Genomic DNA, 16343 nt, shown 5'->3' on the forward strand with positions numbered 1-16343 from the left:
GTGCTTCTGCCTAGAACTAGGGGCACCCGGGGGCTGCAGGTGTCCCCGTACCACATTCAGGCAGCTGCTGTGTGAAGTGGGGGTGTGTGGCCCCGAGTGGCCCCAGGCCAGGCCCACTGCAGATTGGGAGGGGGCCCTTCAGGGGTCTGGGCCCAGAGAGTACCATGTACCTGCTGACCGGGAGTCCCACCTGGATGGGACCTCGCGGCAAGGCCGCCCTCGGGGGTGCCCACAGCCAGGTGGGGCTCAGGGATGGGAGAAGGCCGTCTTCCTCCTACCCCTCACCTGCCCGCCCTGCCCCCAGCTGTCGTCACCCATGGCCCTGATCCTGCCCCCACCCCCGTTCACACCAGCACCCCCAACAGACACACGAGGCTGCGTCATTCACTTAATGCAGCTTTTCTTCCATTTTCTGGCAAGAGTTGAGTCCACCCTCACGGCGGCCTCCTCCCACAGGCCCCAGCGACTTCTGCCCAGGCACGCGGTCCCCCCAAGTTACCCCATAGGAGCCCCTCGGCTGGCCAGGGCTGGTCATGGTGCTACTTCTTCTTTGGAATTTTCTCCTTTTTGATCAATTCAGAAAATTCTAGAGCAACAGACCAATTTCTAGTAAGTACCCCTGTCTCATGTCCCCCAATCCCTGCAGGCCTTTTAACTCTCAGAGGAGGCAAAGGGAGGGTGCCAGGACTGGACTGCATGGTCCAGAGGGTCCTGTCCCTGAGCCCCTCAGTGGGGAGCAGGCCTCCAGCCTGTCTGGCCGGGGCCCCATGCCTTGGACCCGGCTGCCTGGTTATCATGGGTTGACCCCAGCTGGGGACTGCAGGCTTGCAATGGCCTGGGTCTCTACAGAGACCCTCAGGAATTCCCACAGACCCTCTGAAAGCAGGAGCTCACTCCTATGATCATCTCTCAGTGGGGAAACTGAAGCATGGAACAGCTAGGGGGTCTGACTTCTGAGGGGCCAGGCTGCCCCCTGTCAAGACTCGTGGCCCTCCATGAGCGGGGTTTGCTGCGGTTTCCAGACAGGGGCAGATGAGGACAGGGCCACGGCTGGGCAGGGGGCATCTGGAGGCCCGGCCCACCTTGTGTGCCCTCTGCCCTCCAGGCCTATGGCCCGCAGCTGGGGTTGGGTGGAGGTGAGATGGCCCAGACCTCAGGGCAGCCATGGAGAGCCTCGAAGACCCTGGACCTCCCAGAAGATGCAGCCCCGAGCCTGAGACCCCATACCCGCCGGCTCCACCACAGCTGGCCTTCCCGAAGCCCTCCCAGCCACCTCTCTGCAGTGGGGTCCTTGGCCCCAGGAAGAGTCCCTCGGCTCCTGGCCCAGCCCTCTGAGCCTGGGTTTCCTCGTCTGGCAGTTGGGTGCAGGTGCCCTTGGGGCGGGGCCTTGGGCAAGTGTGACAGCCTGGCCAGGTAAGGAATGTCCGGAGCGGGCCCCACCTTCGTAGTTGATCCTTCCGTCCCCATCTGTGTCCGCCGCCTGGATCATGGCCTCGGCCTCCTCGTCCGTCAGCGGGGCTGTGGGCCCACTGCTGGGGATGATGGACAGGATGTACCTGGGGCCAAGGGGGCTGGAGTCAGGGCCGAGGCTTCTGGCCAGTGCCCAGTGGCTCCGGCCGTTTACCCTCACTAAGTAGGCGAGGGCACTCGGGGCCGGGAGCCTGGGCCTCTGGGCTTCCTGGGCCTCCAGCTGTTTCTGGCTCAGCCCTGCCTGCCACAAGGCTGGCGGGGACCCGGTGGGGGAAGGCCGGGTCTGCCGGGTGAGCGTTCGGGGCTCCTGGTGGCCTGGGCCCCGCCCCCCCTGCTGCCAGCATTACTTGATCTCGTTCCACTCGATGAAGCCGCTCTTATCCTTGTCCAGGACCTGGAAGGCCTTGCGGATGGCGTCGTCCAGCTGCTCCAGGGCGTGGAACTTGCGCATGTGCTCGAAGAACTTGAGGTAGTTGAAGGACCCTGGGGCAACCAGGCTGGATCACCGAGGGCCGCCCCACTCGGGCGGGGCCTCAGGGAAGACGCTGCCCTGGGATGGGGCTGCCGGGCCTCACCCCTAGGTGCCCGCCCCTGCAGGTCCCTCCCCGCCACATCCCCGCCCCCGCAGGTCCTGTCCCCCCACATTCCTGCACTAAGTCCCCACCCCCGCTGGTTCCGCACCCCCATGTCCCCACCCCCGCAGGTCCTACACCCTCACATCCCTGCCCCTGCAGGTACCGCGCCATCCCCCACATCCCGCCTCCGCAGGTCCTGCTCCCCACATCCCTGCCCTCCCCCCGCCCCTCCCTGCATGCCCCACAACCCTACGTCCCACATCCCCACCCCGCCCCCAGCAGATCCCACATCCCCACGTCCCCACCCACCGCAGGTCCTGGTATCCTGGACCCATCAGCCCCAGAAAAGGGGTGAGGTCCCCTGACCGCGGCTGGGCTGGATGGGTGGGGGGCTGTGCCGGGTGGGGCATGCTGTACCGTGGTGTCTCATGTCCATGGGTAGCATTTCAATGTCCTTGTCTGACAGGGATGTGCCCATGGCCAAGGCCATCTTCTTCATCTGAGAGGAGAAATCCTCATCCATCCTGGCCCTGGGGTGGATAGGGAGTCAATTTGTGGGGTGCACACACGGATCGGGGGTGCTGCTTGGGCCAGAGCAGATGCAGAGCCTGCATGGGGCTAGGTCCTGCCTTAACGTGGGAACGGTGATAGGCGTCACAGTGTTGGCGGTGTGCCAGGGCGCCCGGGGCAGGCTGGGATTCCAGCCAGGCAGGTGGGGGTCTGGGCACAGGCAGAGGCGCCAGCGGGTGGGTCTGGGCCGTCCCGTGCCCCTCACAGCAGCGCCTTGTGACCTGCTGGGCTCTCGGGTTGCTGTCCCCAGGGGGGGTTGGGTTCTGGGGCTCAGCACAGCAGCTATGTCAGAGCTCAACAGGCAGCGGGTGTCCCAGGCTTCTTGGCCCTCCTGAAAGTTCACGGGGTGGTAGAGCCTTCTGGAACACACTCTTGCTGCCAGGAGGGGCGGCCCAGGTTCTCGACTGGGGCCGAGCAGTGGCCAGAGGCGCCTCTGCTCTCTGGATAGGGGAGCCATAGGTCAAGGGTTGCAACCCAAGCCTGGCGGCCTAGGGGTTCAAGGGGCGCCAGCTGCAGCCCTGGACCAGGTCCTGCTCCCCAAACCATAGTACCTCTACCTGCCACGTGATGTGGGGAGACGCCTGCCCCACTCCGGGGTTGTGGGAGGAGGCGGGGGGAAGGGAGATGGTGGGGAGGGGGCTTGCCTGCTGCGTGTGGCGGGAGCTGCGGCCCCAGTCCCCGCAGTGGCGATTCCCCCGGCCAGCAGGGCGGTGGTGAGCAGGCACGGGGGGCAGGCCTGGGCCTCAGAGGCCCTCAGGATCAGGACCGGTCCTGCCCCGCTTCATTCAGAGCTGGGACTCTGGTTCCCCTCCCCCCGCCGTGGCATCTTGGGGACCCATTTTGGAAGAGAATACCTGCCTTCCATCCAGGGCCAGTGTCACCTCCTTTACAGAGGAGGGGCTGGGCTGAATTCCAGGCCGAAAGTGGCTGAGCCAGGAATCAATGTCCTATCTGTAGAGGACTGGGGACGCCCCTGGGCTGGGCTCGGTCACCACCCCCCAGCCCACTGCTCTCAGGGCGCCCTCACTGAAGGCAGGGGAGCCCAAGATCCAGGCTGGAGCCGGTGGCAGGCAGAGCTGCTCCAGGCTGCTCCTGCACCCCCAGCCTGGGCTGGAGCGTCACGGGACCCCAGAGTGTGCTGGGGTGTCCAGCCGGGGCAGGCATCGAGACACCACTCAAGCTATTCTTGGGCCTGCCTGGACTCTGGGGGCTGCCCTTGGTGCCTCCTCTCTCCTCTGAAAGGGCTCTTTTCTCCCCACCCTGTTTACCCTCCCCCACAGCCAGAGCTCCTAGAGCCTCCAGGCTGGGCTAAGACCTCTCAGACCCCACCCCCACCCCAGCACTGCTGCATCTGGGATGCCCTGCCTGGACCATTCCAGACCTTCCACCCGTGGAGGCTGTGGTCTCCCCACGGCAGCTAGCCTCTGCCACCCAGTCGCCAAGCACAGACGCTGAGATGAGAGAGGTCTCTCAGGGGAAGGGGTGATGGAGACAGTGGGGTCCCTCTGGGTTGGGGGCAAGGCAGGGGACCAGAGCCAGCTCTGCATACCTGCTGGAGTCCGGCCTTGGACCCACTGCCCTGCCAGCCCCACCCCATCCCCACTCTGAGCCTGGGTGCCTAGGGGCAGAGTGAGCAGGTCCAGCTCCCCACACGGAGGTCCCAGCTTGCAGCCGCCTCTTGCAGCCGTGCCCACAGAGGCTCATGCTAGCACACGTGTGCACAGACGTGTGCCCTGTAGGGCCAGACACAAACAGCTGTCTTCCATCCGGGCTCCCCTGGGGCTCATGGTGGTGCTGCTGGCAGGGAGGGTCGCTCCTCCTCCCACCCCTTTCCCCACCTCCCCTGGGCCCCCCCAGGGTCTCCCAGGGCCACCCTTGTCCTGTGGACAAAGAGGAGGCCCCGAGCTCCCACCATCCAGCCCGGATAACCTCAGTGGCCAGGGCCTATGTCCCCTCTCCGGCAGGGCTTACCTCTGCCGGGTTTCTTTTGGGAGCTCTGGAAGGCAGGTCAGGCTGGGCTGCGGAGAGGCCCCGGGGCTTCAGCTTTTATACCTGCACGCCTGTTTACATCTTGGGTCTGCAGCTGTCCCCGCCCCTCCCTGGCACTCCAGCCTGGCATGGGCAGCTCCCAGGGGCTCGCAGGCACTTGGTGAGTCCACACCCGGCTGGGCAAACTGACCCTTTGCAGCTCCTGGCCTCCCCAAACCTGGGGTGGGGTTAGGGAGGAGCAGAGGGCACCAGTGAGCGGGCACAGGGTGCGCGAGATCGAGGGGGCAGATGGCAGCTGGAAGCCCGAGGTCAGAGAGGCTGGGGGCCTGCCTGAGGTCACAGGGCTGGAACCCCGGCCTCAGGCCTCCAGTGCAGGGGGCTGTGCGCAGTGGGAGGGGTTGCGGGCTAGTGGAGGGTGCAGGGAGATTGAGGCTGGGGACCCTGCCCTCCCAGCTCTGGGGCAGGAAACAGGCTGCAGGGCCAGGCACATGCGTGGGGTCTGAAGGGGCAGCCAAGTGGGTGCTTTGGCCCGACCTTGGGGCTTGGGCCTGGTGGGAGGGACAGCACAGCCTGCAGGCCGGTGGGGGTGGGGAGGCTCCAGGTTCACATATGACAAAGCTTCTCCAAGCCACACCGGCCTCCCAAACCACGGCTCCTCGCCGGTGGTGAGCAGGAAGGGCCAGGGTGATTGCTGGCTGGCTCTGCATACCAAGGGCATGGTCACTTTCTCCCAGGGAGGGTGGTGGTGAGAGCCCCATCCCTGTGGGGTGGTCATGCTGGGCACGACAGGCCTGTGAGGAGGCCAGGGATGGCGCTGTCTGCCGGGGTGGGGGCCCTGGCTTTCTGTGGAGCCCACGGGACTGCCAGGCTCCTGATACAGGCTGTGGTAGCCTGCCCATGTCGGAGGTGTGAGAGTATTGTGCCCACTAATGAAGGTGACGGTCACATGATATGTGACAGGTGACAATGAATATAATAACAGTGTCATCTGCCATCGGCTGGGCCCCAGGCGCCTCAGACAACTGCCACAGCAGCCCCCCAAGGGAGGCTCCATCATCCTCCTTCTCCAAGAGACCCCAGGAGCCGAGGAGACGAACCTGGTTCCAGAATCTCAAAAAAAAGGAAAAAAAAAGGAAAACAGTGTTTTTTTTTAACTCTTTTTTAAGAAATGGTGTCGTGTTCCGTCCCACAGGCTGGAGTGCAGTGGCTCGATCTCGGCTCACTGCAACCTTTGCCTCCTGGGTTCAAGAGATACTTCTGTCTCGGCCTTCCAAGTAGCTGGGACTACAGGCTCTCGCCACCACGCCCAGCTAGGTTTTGTATTTTCAGTAGAGATGGGGTTTTACCGTGTTAGCCAGGCTCATCTCGAACTCCTGACCTCAGGCTATCCACCTGCCTTGGTCTCCAAAAATGCTGGGACTACAGGCATGAGCCTCCACGTCCAGCCTTACTTTTTCTTTTCCATTGTGAACGCCTTTCGTTTCTTTTTCTTGCTTAATTGGCCCGGCTGGAACCTCCAGTACTGTGTTGAATAGGAGTGGCCAGAGTGCACACATTTTCTTGTTCTTGATCTTGGAGGAAAAGTGTTCAGTCTTTCGCCACTGAATATGACGTTTGCTGTGCGCTTTTCACGGACGGTTTTTATCGTGATGAGGTAGTTTCCCTCTCTTCATAGCTTGTTGAGCACTTTTATCATGAAAGGGCATTGAATTTTGTCAAGTGCTTTTTCTTTTCTCTTTTTTTAATTTGAGACAGTGTCTTGCTCTGTCGCCAGGCTGGAGTGCAATGGTGCAATCTCGGCTCACTGCAACCTCTGTCTCCCTGGTTCAAGTGATTCCTGTGCCTCAGCCTCCCAAGTAGCTGGGCCTATAGGTGTGCACCACGCCTGGCTAATTTTTTGTATTTTAGTAGAGACGGAGTTTCACCATGGCCAGGAAGGTCTCGATCTCCTGACCTTGTGATCCGCCTGCCTCAGCCTCCCAAAGTGCTGGGATTACAGGCGTGAGCCACCGCGCCCGGCCGTCAAATGCTTTTTCTACCTCAGTTGAGTTGATCACATGTTTTCTGTTCTTCCTTCTGTGAATGTAGTGTATCACACTGATCGATTTTGTAGTTAACCCATCCTTGCATTCCAGAAATAAGTCCCACTTGATTATGGTGTATAAGCCTTTCCATATGCTGCTGAATTCAACTTGCCCGCATTTGGTTGGGGATTTTTGAATCTGTGTTCATGAGGGATATTGGCCTACACTTTTCTTTCCTTGTAATCTCTTTGGCTTGGTATCAGGGTAATGCTGGCCTCACAGAGTGAGTTAGGAGTGGCTGAGTTCACTTGTTTAGGAAGGCTTGAGAAGGATTGGTGTTTGTTCTTTAAATGTTTGGTAGAATTCACCAGTGAAATTATCAGGTCCTGGGCCTTTCTTTGATGGGAGACTTTTGATCGCTGATTCAATTTTCTTACTGGCTACAGACCTATTCAGATTTTCTATTTCTTTGGGATTGAGTCTTGGTAGGTTTTGTGTTTCTTGGAATGTGCCCAATCTCAGTACTTCTCTATAGAGCAAGATATGATGCGGGCCTGGCTTTGCAGCTGTGAGCTTGGGCAAGCCACATGGCCGTTCTCTTGGGGCGTCTGTGTGTAGCATGAACTCCCACCCCACCTGCTGCCTCAGGGGGGCTGTAGGAGGGAGTGTGAGGGTCCATGGAGGTGGCCCACTGCGCCTGGCAGCGTCTCCCAGAACATGCAGCCTGGCCAGGGTATTTGAGAAACCAGCAGAAGACAGGGGACAACCTGGCTTCCTCCAGTGAGTGGCTAGGCCTGGGCAGCCATCTGTACCTGGGTCACTGCAGGCACCAGGGAGCCATGCGAGGGCCCACTCATGAAGCCCCTAAAATCAGGGCCCTGGAAGGAGAGGGCATCTCTGTGAGGCAGGTGGCTTCTGTGGGCACCTCGCCCTGGTTGGTGTCTCTCACTGGTCAGGGCCCTTGTAGGGCTGTCACCAGGGTGAGACCAGAACAGGGACACGTCACTTAGGACCTGCCCCAGCCACGGCCTGTCTAGAAGGAGACGCTTCACTGTCCATTTGTTTTCTAACACCCCGATAACGACAGTGAAAAAGATCTCACGCTGCCTCTTCTCCGCCCTGAAACCACAGGCTTTTCCTTGTGCCGGTTTCTGCCCCTCTGGTTCTTACGTGGAGCTGATAGGACCTCGGTATCTGATTTCTCAGCGTCATATTTTATCACATGTCTCTACGACTCTGCGGTTACGGTGGAAGACAGCTCCGTGTTGTGCTTGGGAGCTGACGACATTCAGGCAACTTTTTTTTTTTTTTTTTTGAGATGGAGTCTCAACCCAGGCTGGAGTGCAGTGGCAAGATCTCAGCTCACTGCAACTTCCACCTCTCAGGTTCAAGTGATTCTCCTGCTTCAGCCTCCGGAGTAGCTGGGATTATAGGCACCCACCACCACTCCTGGCTCATTTTTGTATTTTTAGTAGAGACGGAGTTTCACCGTGTTACCCAGGCTGGTCTTGAACTCCTGACCCCAAGTGATCCTCCTGCCTTGGCCTCCCATAGTGCTGGGATTACAGGTATGAGCCACCACACCCTGCTCCAGCGACTTTCTTGACTGGCTGTCTGCTGCTGGACCCAGAGAAACGTCAGCGTTTTTTGCATTAGAGATAATGTTGCAATGAGTGTCTTTGTCCAAGAAGCCCGTCCGTTTCCTTGGCTATGTTCACAGTAGTGGAATGAGCGGGTCAGAGGTGGAAGAGTCCACAGTCCCACCACAGTCCTCTCCGTGGGGTTCACCCTGTAGCTTTCCCACCGTGCCGGGCTGTCCCGGGTGCCCCACCCTACACATGACACTAACATGGCAGTCTGTCCCCAGCCAGCAGCCCGGATCTCAGGGCGTGGCTGGATAAACACCGTGTGGTCCATCCACGCAATGGAATGTAACTCAGCTGCAGAGAGGCATGGGGCACCAGCAGGCCAGAGTGAGGAGGGACCTCGGGAACATCCCACTGAGTGTGGGGCGCGTGGCAGAGACACCCACATACTGTGTGATTCCATTTTATGAAATGTCGGAATGGGGCCAGTCCGCAGGGACTGAACACAGCGGTGGGGCCCAGGAGAAGGGAGGGGGCAGGCGTCATCTGATGGGCACAGGGCTTCCTCTCGGGATGGTGACAATGTTTTGGACCCAGATGGGGGCGCAGCATTGTGAATTCAAATGCTACTGAATTGTTCACTTTTAAGACAATTTATTTCATGTTACATGAACTTTTTTTCAATGAAAAGGAACTATGTGGAGTGGGAAATCATGCTTTTAATAAAACGAGACCCAAAGAAACCAGCGCCTGGAAGCGTCTGCAGTGTGAGCGGCCAGGCTGTGAGCCCACCCCTGGCCTGCCTGGGCCACGAAGGCGTGGGGAGCCTGGCCTGGGATCTCTGGGAGGGTGGCAGGCGGGCTGGCGGATGCGGTGTTCTCCAAAGCTCCCAGAACCAGCACCTGCCCCAAGCTGACAGATGGCCTGTCCCCTGGGGGGTCCTTTTGGCTTCATTTCTGTTCAGAGCCGCCCCTCCTGGCCTCCAGCCCTGGCCCCGGCTCACGGGCCCCCACTGAGGGCTACACTGGCCTGGAAGGGCCTCAAGGACCACCTCATAGCTCTGGGGGACAGTACTGTGCCCCCGTCCCAGCACTGGACAGGCACTGCCCCTTGGGGAGACTGAGGTCTCAACCCCACTGGGGTTGGCACTGCCCACCTTCCTGCCTGGAACAACTCTGGGGCAAGGGGGAGGCCAGGGCTGGAGGCCAAGAGGCCCCAGCTGCCCCTCCTGCCTGAGGGCCGTGCTGCCTCTGCCTGGAAGGGCACTCGGCTCTATTTTCTCCCAGGTGCCTGGGGGTACAGGGCTGGGGCTGGAGGAGCCCAAGCACCCTAAGATGCCTCTAAGAGGGCCAAGATGGCGGAGGGGGATGTGGCAGAATGGGGGTGCCCACTGCAGGCTGAGGCCAGCCAGGCAGGGGTATCCTTGGGGCTCTGCAGTGCCTCCCGCAGTGCCCAGCAGGCGGGTTTGGGTGCCGAGTCCGGGCAGCTGCGCTGGCAGAAACACTATTATAAGCGGCTAATTGGGATTCAGACGTCTGCAGGAGGAGTCTGGGAGGCGCTGACCTTGTTCTCACAGCTGCATGTTCCCCACCTTACCTCACCCCTCCCTCCCACGCCCTGAACATCCGCCTGGGGTTGAACTGTGTCCCCCAAAATATGTCCAGTCCTGACCTTACACGCATGCACACACACCTACACACACTACACACATGCACACACATACCAACACACACATGCACACACATGCACACATACCAACACACCTACACATAGGCACACAAACATGCACACACACCAACACACACCAACACATGTACACACATACACACACCTACACATTGCACACACATGTACACACATGCCAACACATATGCACACACATGCGCACACAACACACCTACACAGGCACACACATGCACACACATACCAACACACTACATATATATACACATACCAACACATATACCTACACATATGCACACACATGCCAACACACATGCACACACATGCACACATACCAACACACACCTACACAGGCACACACATGCACACATACCAACACACCACACCAACACACCTACACATATGCACACACTTGAAAACACATGCACACACATGCACACACACCAACACACACCAACACACACCTACACATAGGCACACATGCACACACATACCAACACACACGTACACATGTACACACACACCAACACACACAACTAAACAAATGCACACCCATGCACACATACCAACACACATGCACGCATACCAACACATCACATAGGCACACACACATGCAGACACAAACACACACACCACATATGCACACATGCATACCAACACACACCACATGCACACACATGCATACCAACACACTACATATATGCACACACACACGCACACATAACACATGCCTACACATGCACACACCAACACACAGGCATACACATGCACACACATCACACCTACACATAGGCACACACATGCGCACACATACCAACACACACCTATACATATGTACCCACACATGCACACCCATACCAACACACATGTACACATAGGCACACACATGCACATACATATGAACACATACCTACACATAGGCACACACATACATACAACACACCTACACATATGCATACACATGCACACACATCAACACATGCACACATATACCAACACACCTACACACAGGTGCACACACGCACATACACATGCCTACAATAGGCACACACACATTCATACCAACACACACACACCTACACATACACATATATACCAACACATGCCTAAACATGCACGTGCACACATACACCTACACATATGTACACACACATGCACACACCTATACATATGTAAACACACGTACACACCTACAGACATACCTACATGCATGCAACACACATGCACGCACATACCAACACACACCTACATATATGCAGCCACACACATACATACCAACACACACCTACACATATGCACAGCCACACACGTGCATATACCTACATATGTGCACACACATCCACACATACATAGCAACACAGACACACCTACACCTATGTGCACACACATGCACACACACCTACATACCAACAGACACACCTACACATGCAACACACATGCACACACACCTACACACATGCAGACACACGAATGCACACACAGACACCTACAAATGTGCATAGACACAAACACACACACACACTACGTGTTGACGCAGGCAGAGGTTGGGGCCGTGCCACCAGCGCAGGACCGCCTAGGGCCACCAGCAGCTAGATGGGGCAGGAAGGACCCTCCCTAGAGCCTTTGGAGGGAGCGGCCCCACCCACACCTGGACCTCAGACTTCTGCCTCCAGAGCTGAGAGGATCCCTTTCCGGGGTCTGAAGTCCTCGGTGTGTGGTCCTTGTTCCTGACAGGCCCAGGTCACTCCTGCAGCCCCTCCCCAGAGCCCTGCCTTGCTGCTTCTTTCCCTCCCTCCCACCTGTCCTCCCCCTGACCCGGGTCCACCCCTCTCTGCTGACCCCTTCCGGAGCCTCCAGGTCTCAGTATGTAGAAGGGGACCCTATGGAGTCACCCCCACGCAGTGAGGACCCTGTGGAAAGCAGAGAAGGCTCCCTGGGATGCCTAGTTAGTGACCTTCACTGTTCCCTGAGGCTGGGAAGGCCCTGGAGGGGAACAGAGCCGGTGCTGCGTGCAGGCAGGGTGGACGGGGTGCACCCGGGACATCAGGACTGCCCTTCCTCAGCCTTGGGCTCTGAGACGCTTGCGTGGCTCTCGGCTCTGTTCACAGCTGGGATACTGTGCTTGTCATGGATTTCTAAAATTAATTTTGGGACCAGGCGTGGTGGTTCACGCCTGTAATCCCAGCACTTTGGGAGGCCAAGGCGGGCAGATCACGACGTCAGGAGTTCGAGACCAGCCTGGCCAATATGGTGAAACCCCATTTCTACTAAAAATACAAAAATTAGCCAGGCGTGGTAGCGCATGCCTGTAGTCCCAGCTACTTGGGAGGCTGAGGCAGAAGAATCACTGGAACCCGGGAGGCAGAGGTTGCAGTGAGCCGAGATCACACCACTGCACTCCAGCCTGGAGACCGGGCGAGACTCTCCCCCCCAAAAACTAATAATAATTTTGTTGTATTAAGCCAGGTACAGTGGCTCATGCCTGCAATTCCAGCTACTGTGGAGGGCAAGGCGGGAGGATCACTGGGCCCCAGAGGGAGCCCAGCCTGGGCAACATAGAGAGACCCCATCTCAAAAATCAAATAAAATTAGGGCCAGACATAGTGGCTAATGCCTGTAATCCCAGCACTTTGGGAGGCCCAGGTGGGTGGATCACCGATCACCTGAGCTCGGGAGTTCAAGACCAGCCTGGGCAACATGGTAAAGCCCTATCTCTACAAAAAATACAAAAATTAGCTGGGTGTTTTGTCAGGGACCTGTACTCCCAGCTACTCAGAAGGCTAAAGTCGGGGGATGGCTTGAACCCAGGAGGCAGCGTTCTCACCACTGCACTGCAGCCTGGGCAGCAGAGTGAGACCCTATCTCAAAATAATATTAATAATAATCACTAGGCTGGGTGCGGTGGCTCACGCCTGTAATCCCAGGACTTCGGGAGGCTGAGGCAGGTGGATCAAGAGGTCAGGAGTTCAAAACAAGCCTGACCAATATGGTGAAACCCCGTCTCTACTAAAAATACAAAAACTAGCTGGGCGTGGTGGCACACGCCTGTAATTCCAGGTACTAGGGAGGCTGAGGCAGGAGGATTGCTTGAACACAGGAGGCGGAGGTTGCTAAATAAATAAATAGATACAATTAAAATATTGTATTAAAATCTTAGTTACCTTACTACTTGTTTTTAACAATGTTATTGAGATATGAATCACATGCCATGAAATTCACCACTTTAAAGGGTACAACTTAGTGTTTTTGAGTCTTCACAAGGTGGGCAGCCATCACCTCTAGCTCATTCAGGACATTTTTCTCCCCCGAAGACGCCCTGCACCCCTCTGCATCACCCCCCCTTGCTCCTCCCTTGGCTCTGGCCCCCCCCCGTGCTCTGTCTCGTGGATCTGTCTGTTCCAGATGTTTCACACAAGTGGAGTCACACACTCTGCGGCCTCTTGCGTCTTTCACTGAGCGTGACATTTTCGTGTGTCATCGTGTGTCCGAGCTTTGGTCCCGTGCATGGACCAACACCGTGGCATTGTGCGGACAGATCCCATCCTGTCAATGGTTCCTCTGTAGATGGGCATAACTGCTGGGTTTTGGGGTGTCCCTTAAACTTTGCTCCTGAGGTAGATGTGTCACCCTAGTCTCCAGTCCCCAGACCCCCAGGCCCAGGCTCCCTCTTCCCCACCACACCTGGGCTTTCTGCCTGGCCTCTTGGCCTTTTTCCTCTTGGATGGGCAATGCCCCTGCACGGACAGTCAGTGCCTCTCCCAGCCAGTCTGGGTTCCTGGGTCAGCTCCTGCTGGGGTCTGGAGGGCTCCAGAGTGGAGATCAGTCCTTCCCCCAGGCCAGGGGATAGGGAACCGGTATGTCTTCGGGGACCTTTTACCGAGAGGTGCTCACTGACCCTGTCCCCGCATGGCAAAAGCCAGCCCTGGGGAGCCCCTCTCAGGTCTCGGTCAGAGGAAGCATTTGAACTCCTGGTTCCAGGGACATCTCAGGACCCTGTGCACCCTGGAGAAGGGTGTCACTGGTGTGTCACTGGCCACGTGGGGCGGAGCACTGGCCTGGAGCCCAGGGGCAGTTCCTCCCATGTCCTGCCTGGACCCCGAAGAGGATCCACAGCTTGAGGGCCCTGAGCTGTGGCCAGCCGCAAGTGTACACGTGTGTTTTCACAGGGAAATCCGAAAGCAGCCAGCCATTGGTCACAGCAATCTGTCTCCAGCCTTGGTCATCGAGGCAGGGCCACTGTGGACGCGGAAGTTCTGGGCAGAAACTCTCTCGAAGTGCCAACCAGCAACCACCTAGGGCACTGGCCATCTCCCCCTGCCTAAGTCCGGGTGTCTGGTCTGGGGCACCTTTCCGGCAGGGCAGAGGAGGGCATTCCTTCCTTGGCTGGGAGGGGAGGCCCTGACAGGGGACCCAGCGTAGAGACTCAGCCCCCATGCCACATCCGCTGCCCCTCATACTGGGTACTCTGGGATCACAGCCTGCTGGGTGGGCACTGGTCCTCCCAGCCCCCAGGGCTCCCTGAAGGCACAGACCGAATGAGGTGGCCTGGCGCCTCTGAGCGCCTCCTGCAGGCAAGGTCACCATCAACCACTCTGCCCACCAGGCTCCTTCACCCGCAATGGCAGCCTGGGGGCACAGCCCCTTAGAGCCTCGGCTGGTCACAGGAAGAAGGCCCTGGTGCTCTGTCTCCTTCTGCCCCAGGCGGGGTTGGTGTCTGGCCTTCTACAGCCAAGAACCCCAAAGGTCTGAGGGGACGGGGTGGAGGCCTCTTGCTTTGCCTGTTGGGAGGAAACTTCCTGCATGAGGGGCCCCCTAGGAAAAGAAGGGCAGGTCCTGGCAGCCATCTGCCCCGTGGCGCAAACGTCCTGTCCGGGTCCCTGCAGGCCCCTCTGTTGGGAACAGGCACCTTCCTCTCCCCAAGTCCTACGAGCCCTGCTTGAGTGGACGTCTCGCACCTGCTCCACAGGCCCCTCTCCCAGCTGGGCCCTGCCAGGGGCTTCGCCATCTGGTCCAAGTGAATGAATGAATGAGTGGGGGAGGTCGCATCAAGTTCGACTGCAAGTCTCTAGGACACTTTTTTTTTTTTTTGCGATGAGGTCTCGCTGTCACCCAGGCTGGAGTGCAGTGGCGCCATCTTGGCTCACGGCAGCTTCGAACTCCCAGGCTCAAGTCATCCTCCCACCTCAGCCTCCCAAGTAGCTGGGACTACAGGTGAGCGCCACCACGCCTGGCTCATTTTTGTAATTTTTGTAGCAAAAGGATCTTGCTATGTTGCCTACGCTGGTCTGGACTCCTGAGCCCAAGCCGTCCACCTGCCTTGTGTGAGCCGTGGGGACCAGCCTCCACTCCCATTCCCACAGGGGCGGGCTGGGGGGGACCCTGCTCCACCCAAGCCCTGCAAGATGGCGCTGCCCGGCGGTGGGGAGACGGGGGAATGGGGTATCCTGGGAGTAACACAGGGGAAGGGATGGCCCCTCTGTGCCCAGGCCAACCTGCTGCCCTAAGCACCTGGCACAGTCCAGGCCCAGGGGAGTCAGCCAATTTCCTTCTTCATGGCTGTCACAGCGTGGCACGGGAGCAGGCTGTGTGCACAAAGCCAGCCCTCCACTTTGCCAGCACAGGTGCCACCTAAAGGGTATGGGGTGGGGGGGTGGTTGCCAGCCTCGAAGCCTGCAAGTGAGGCCAGGGCCCCTGAGCATCAAGCCCCACCCCGGGTGTGCTCCCGGGTCCCTCACCTGTCTCCCTGCATTTCCCACCTAGGAGCACCCCCTCCCCTGCCCCAGCATTCCCTCTGGACCCACTCACGACTTCTGTCCCCCCACCAACCTCCGTGCCCCTCTCAGTCACAGGCTTCCGTGCTCCCCACTCTGGACCATCCCCTCCCCGTGGCATTATTCCCCCCCTCCAAGCACCCCACTCATCCCTGTCCCCCCTCCATGCCCCCCTCCGTGTTCCCCCTTTGTGCCCCCATCCGTGTCCCCCCACTCCATGCCCCCCGTGTCGTCCCCCTCTGTGCCCTATGTCCCCCTCTCCGTGTCCCCCTTCAGGCCCCCTCGTGTCCCCCCGTGCCCTCTCCGGGCCCCCCTCCGTGCCCCCCATGCCACCCCGGCAGCGGAGGAGTCCCCCCCTCCGCGGCCCTGCGCGCTCCCGCTGGCGTTTTCGGACTGCACCAGCGGAGCCCCGCGGCGCCAGGGCCGGGCGGAGCGCCTCGTCTGTCGCCGCCGCCCCCACCGGTGCGGGCGCTGCGGCTGCGGCGGGGGGCGCGGGGCGCGGGGCGCGGGGCCGGCGCGCTCTGCACCTGCGGCGGCCGCCGGCCCGGCCATGTCGTCGTCCTTCTTCAACCCCAGCTTCGCCTTCAGCTCGCACTTCGACCCCGGTGAGTCCCGGCCCGGCCTGCGCCGCCTCCCTCCGTCCCTCCCTCCGCCGCGGACGCCGCTCCGGGTTCG

At 59.2% G+C, this 16343-nt stretch overlaps 2 protein-coding genes across 5 annotated transcripts in view; one reads left to right on the forward strand and one right to left on the reverse strand.

Annotated features, from left to right (window-relative positions):
* On the reverse strand, positions 1-5686 carry PVALEF (parvalbumin like EF-hand containing). The gene is made up of 5 exons (XM_017524914.2): positions 4587-5686; positions 2463-2575; positions 1818-1953; positions 1441-1556; positions 1-586 (listed from the first exon to the last, which is right to left on the reverse strand). Exons 2-5 carry the CDS (start codon positions 2566-2568, stop codon positions 540-542), a joined length of 405 nt encoding a protein of 134 aa, XP_017380403.1. The 5' UTR covers positions 2569-2575; positions 4587-5686; the 3' UTR covers positions 1-539.
* A 10499-nt stretch (positions 5687-16185) lies between these two features.
* AATK (apoptosis associated tyrosine kinase) overlaps positions 16186-16343 on the forward strand; it is a 44198-nt gene continuing 44040 nt past the window's right edge. For all 4 annotated transcript variants that reach the window (XM_017524921.2, XM_017524922.2, XM_037737197.1 and 1 more), the window contains exon 1: positions 16186-16273. In XM_017524921.2, coding sequence (XP_017380410.1) covers positions 16219-16273 — 55 coding nt within the window. In that variant the 5' untranslated portion in view covers positions 16186-16218. The remainder of the gene's footprint in view (positions 16274-16343) is intronic.

This window comes from Cebus imitator, unplaced genomic scaffold (genome assembly GCF_001604975.1).
Source record: "Cebus imitator isolate Cc_AM_T3 unplaced genomic scaffold, Cebus_imitator-1.0 Scaffold36, whole genome shotgun sequence".
Lineage (NCBI taxonomy): Eukaryota > Metazoa > Chordata > Mammalia > Primates > Cebidae > Cebus > Cebus imitator.

Coding starts and splice junctions, on each gene's coding strand:
- PVALEF (XM_017524914.2), bottom strand. CDS start 2,568: ATGGATGAGGATTTCTCCTCTCAGATGAAGAAGATGGCCTTGGCCATG. Junction 1,954..2,462: donor CATGGACATGAGACACCACG/GTACAGCATGCC, acceptor TGGTTGCCCCAG/GGTCCTTCAACTACCTCAAG. Junction 1,557..1,817: donor ATCGAGTGGAACGAGATCAA/GTAATGCTGGCA, acceptor CCTTGGCCCCAG/GTACATCCTGTCCATCATCC.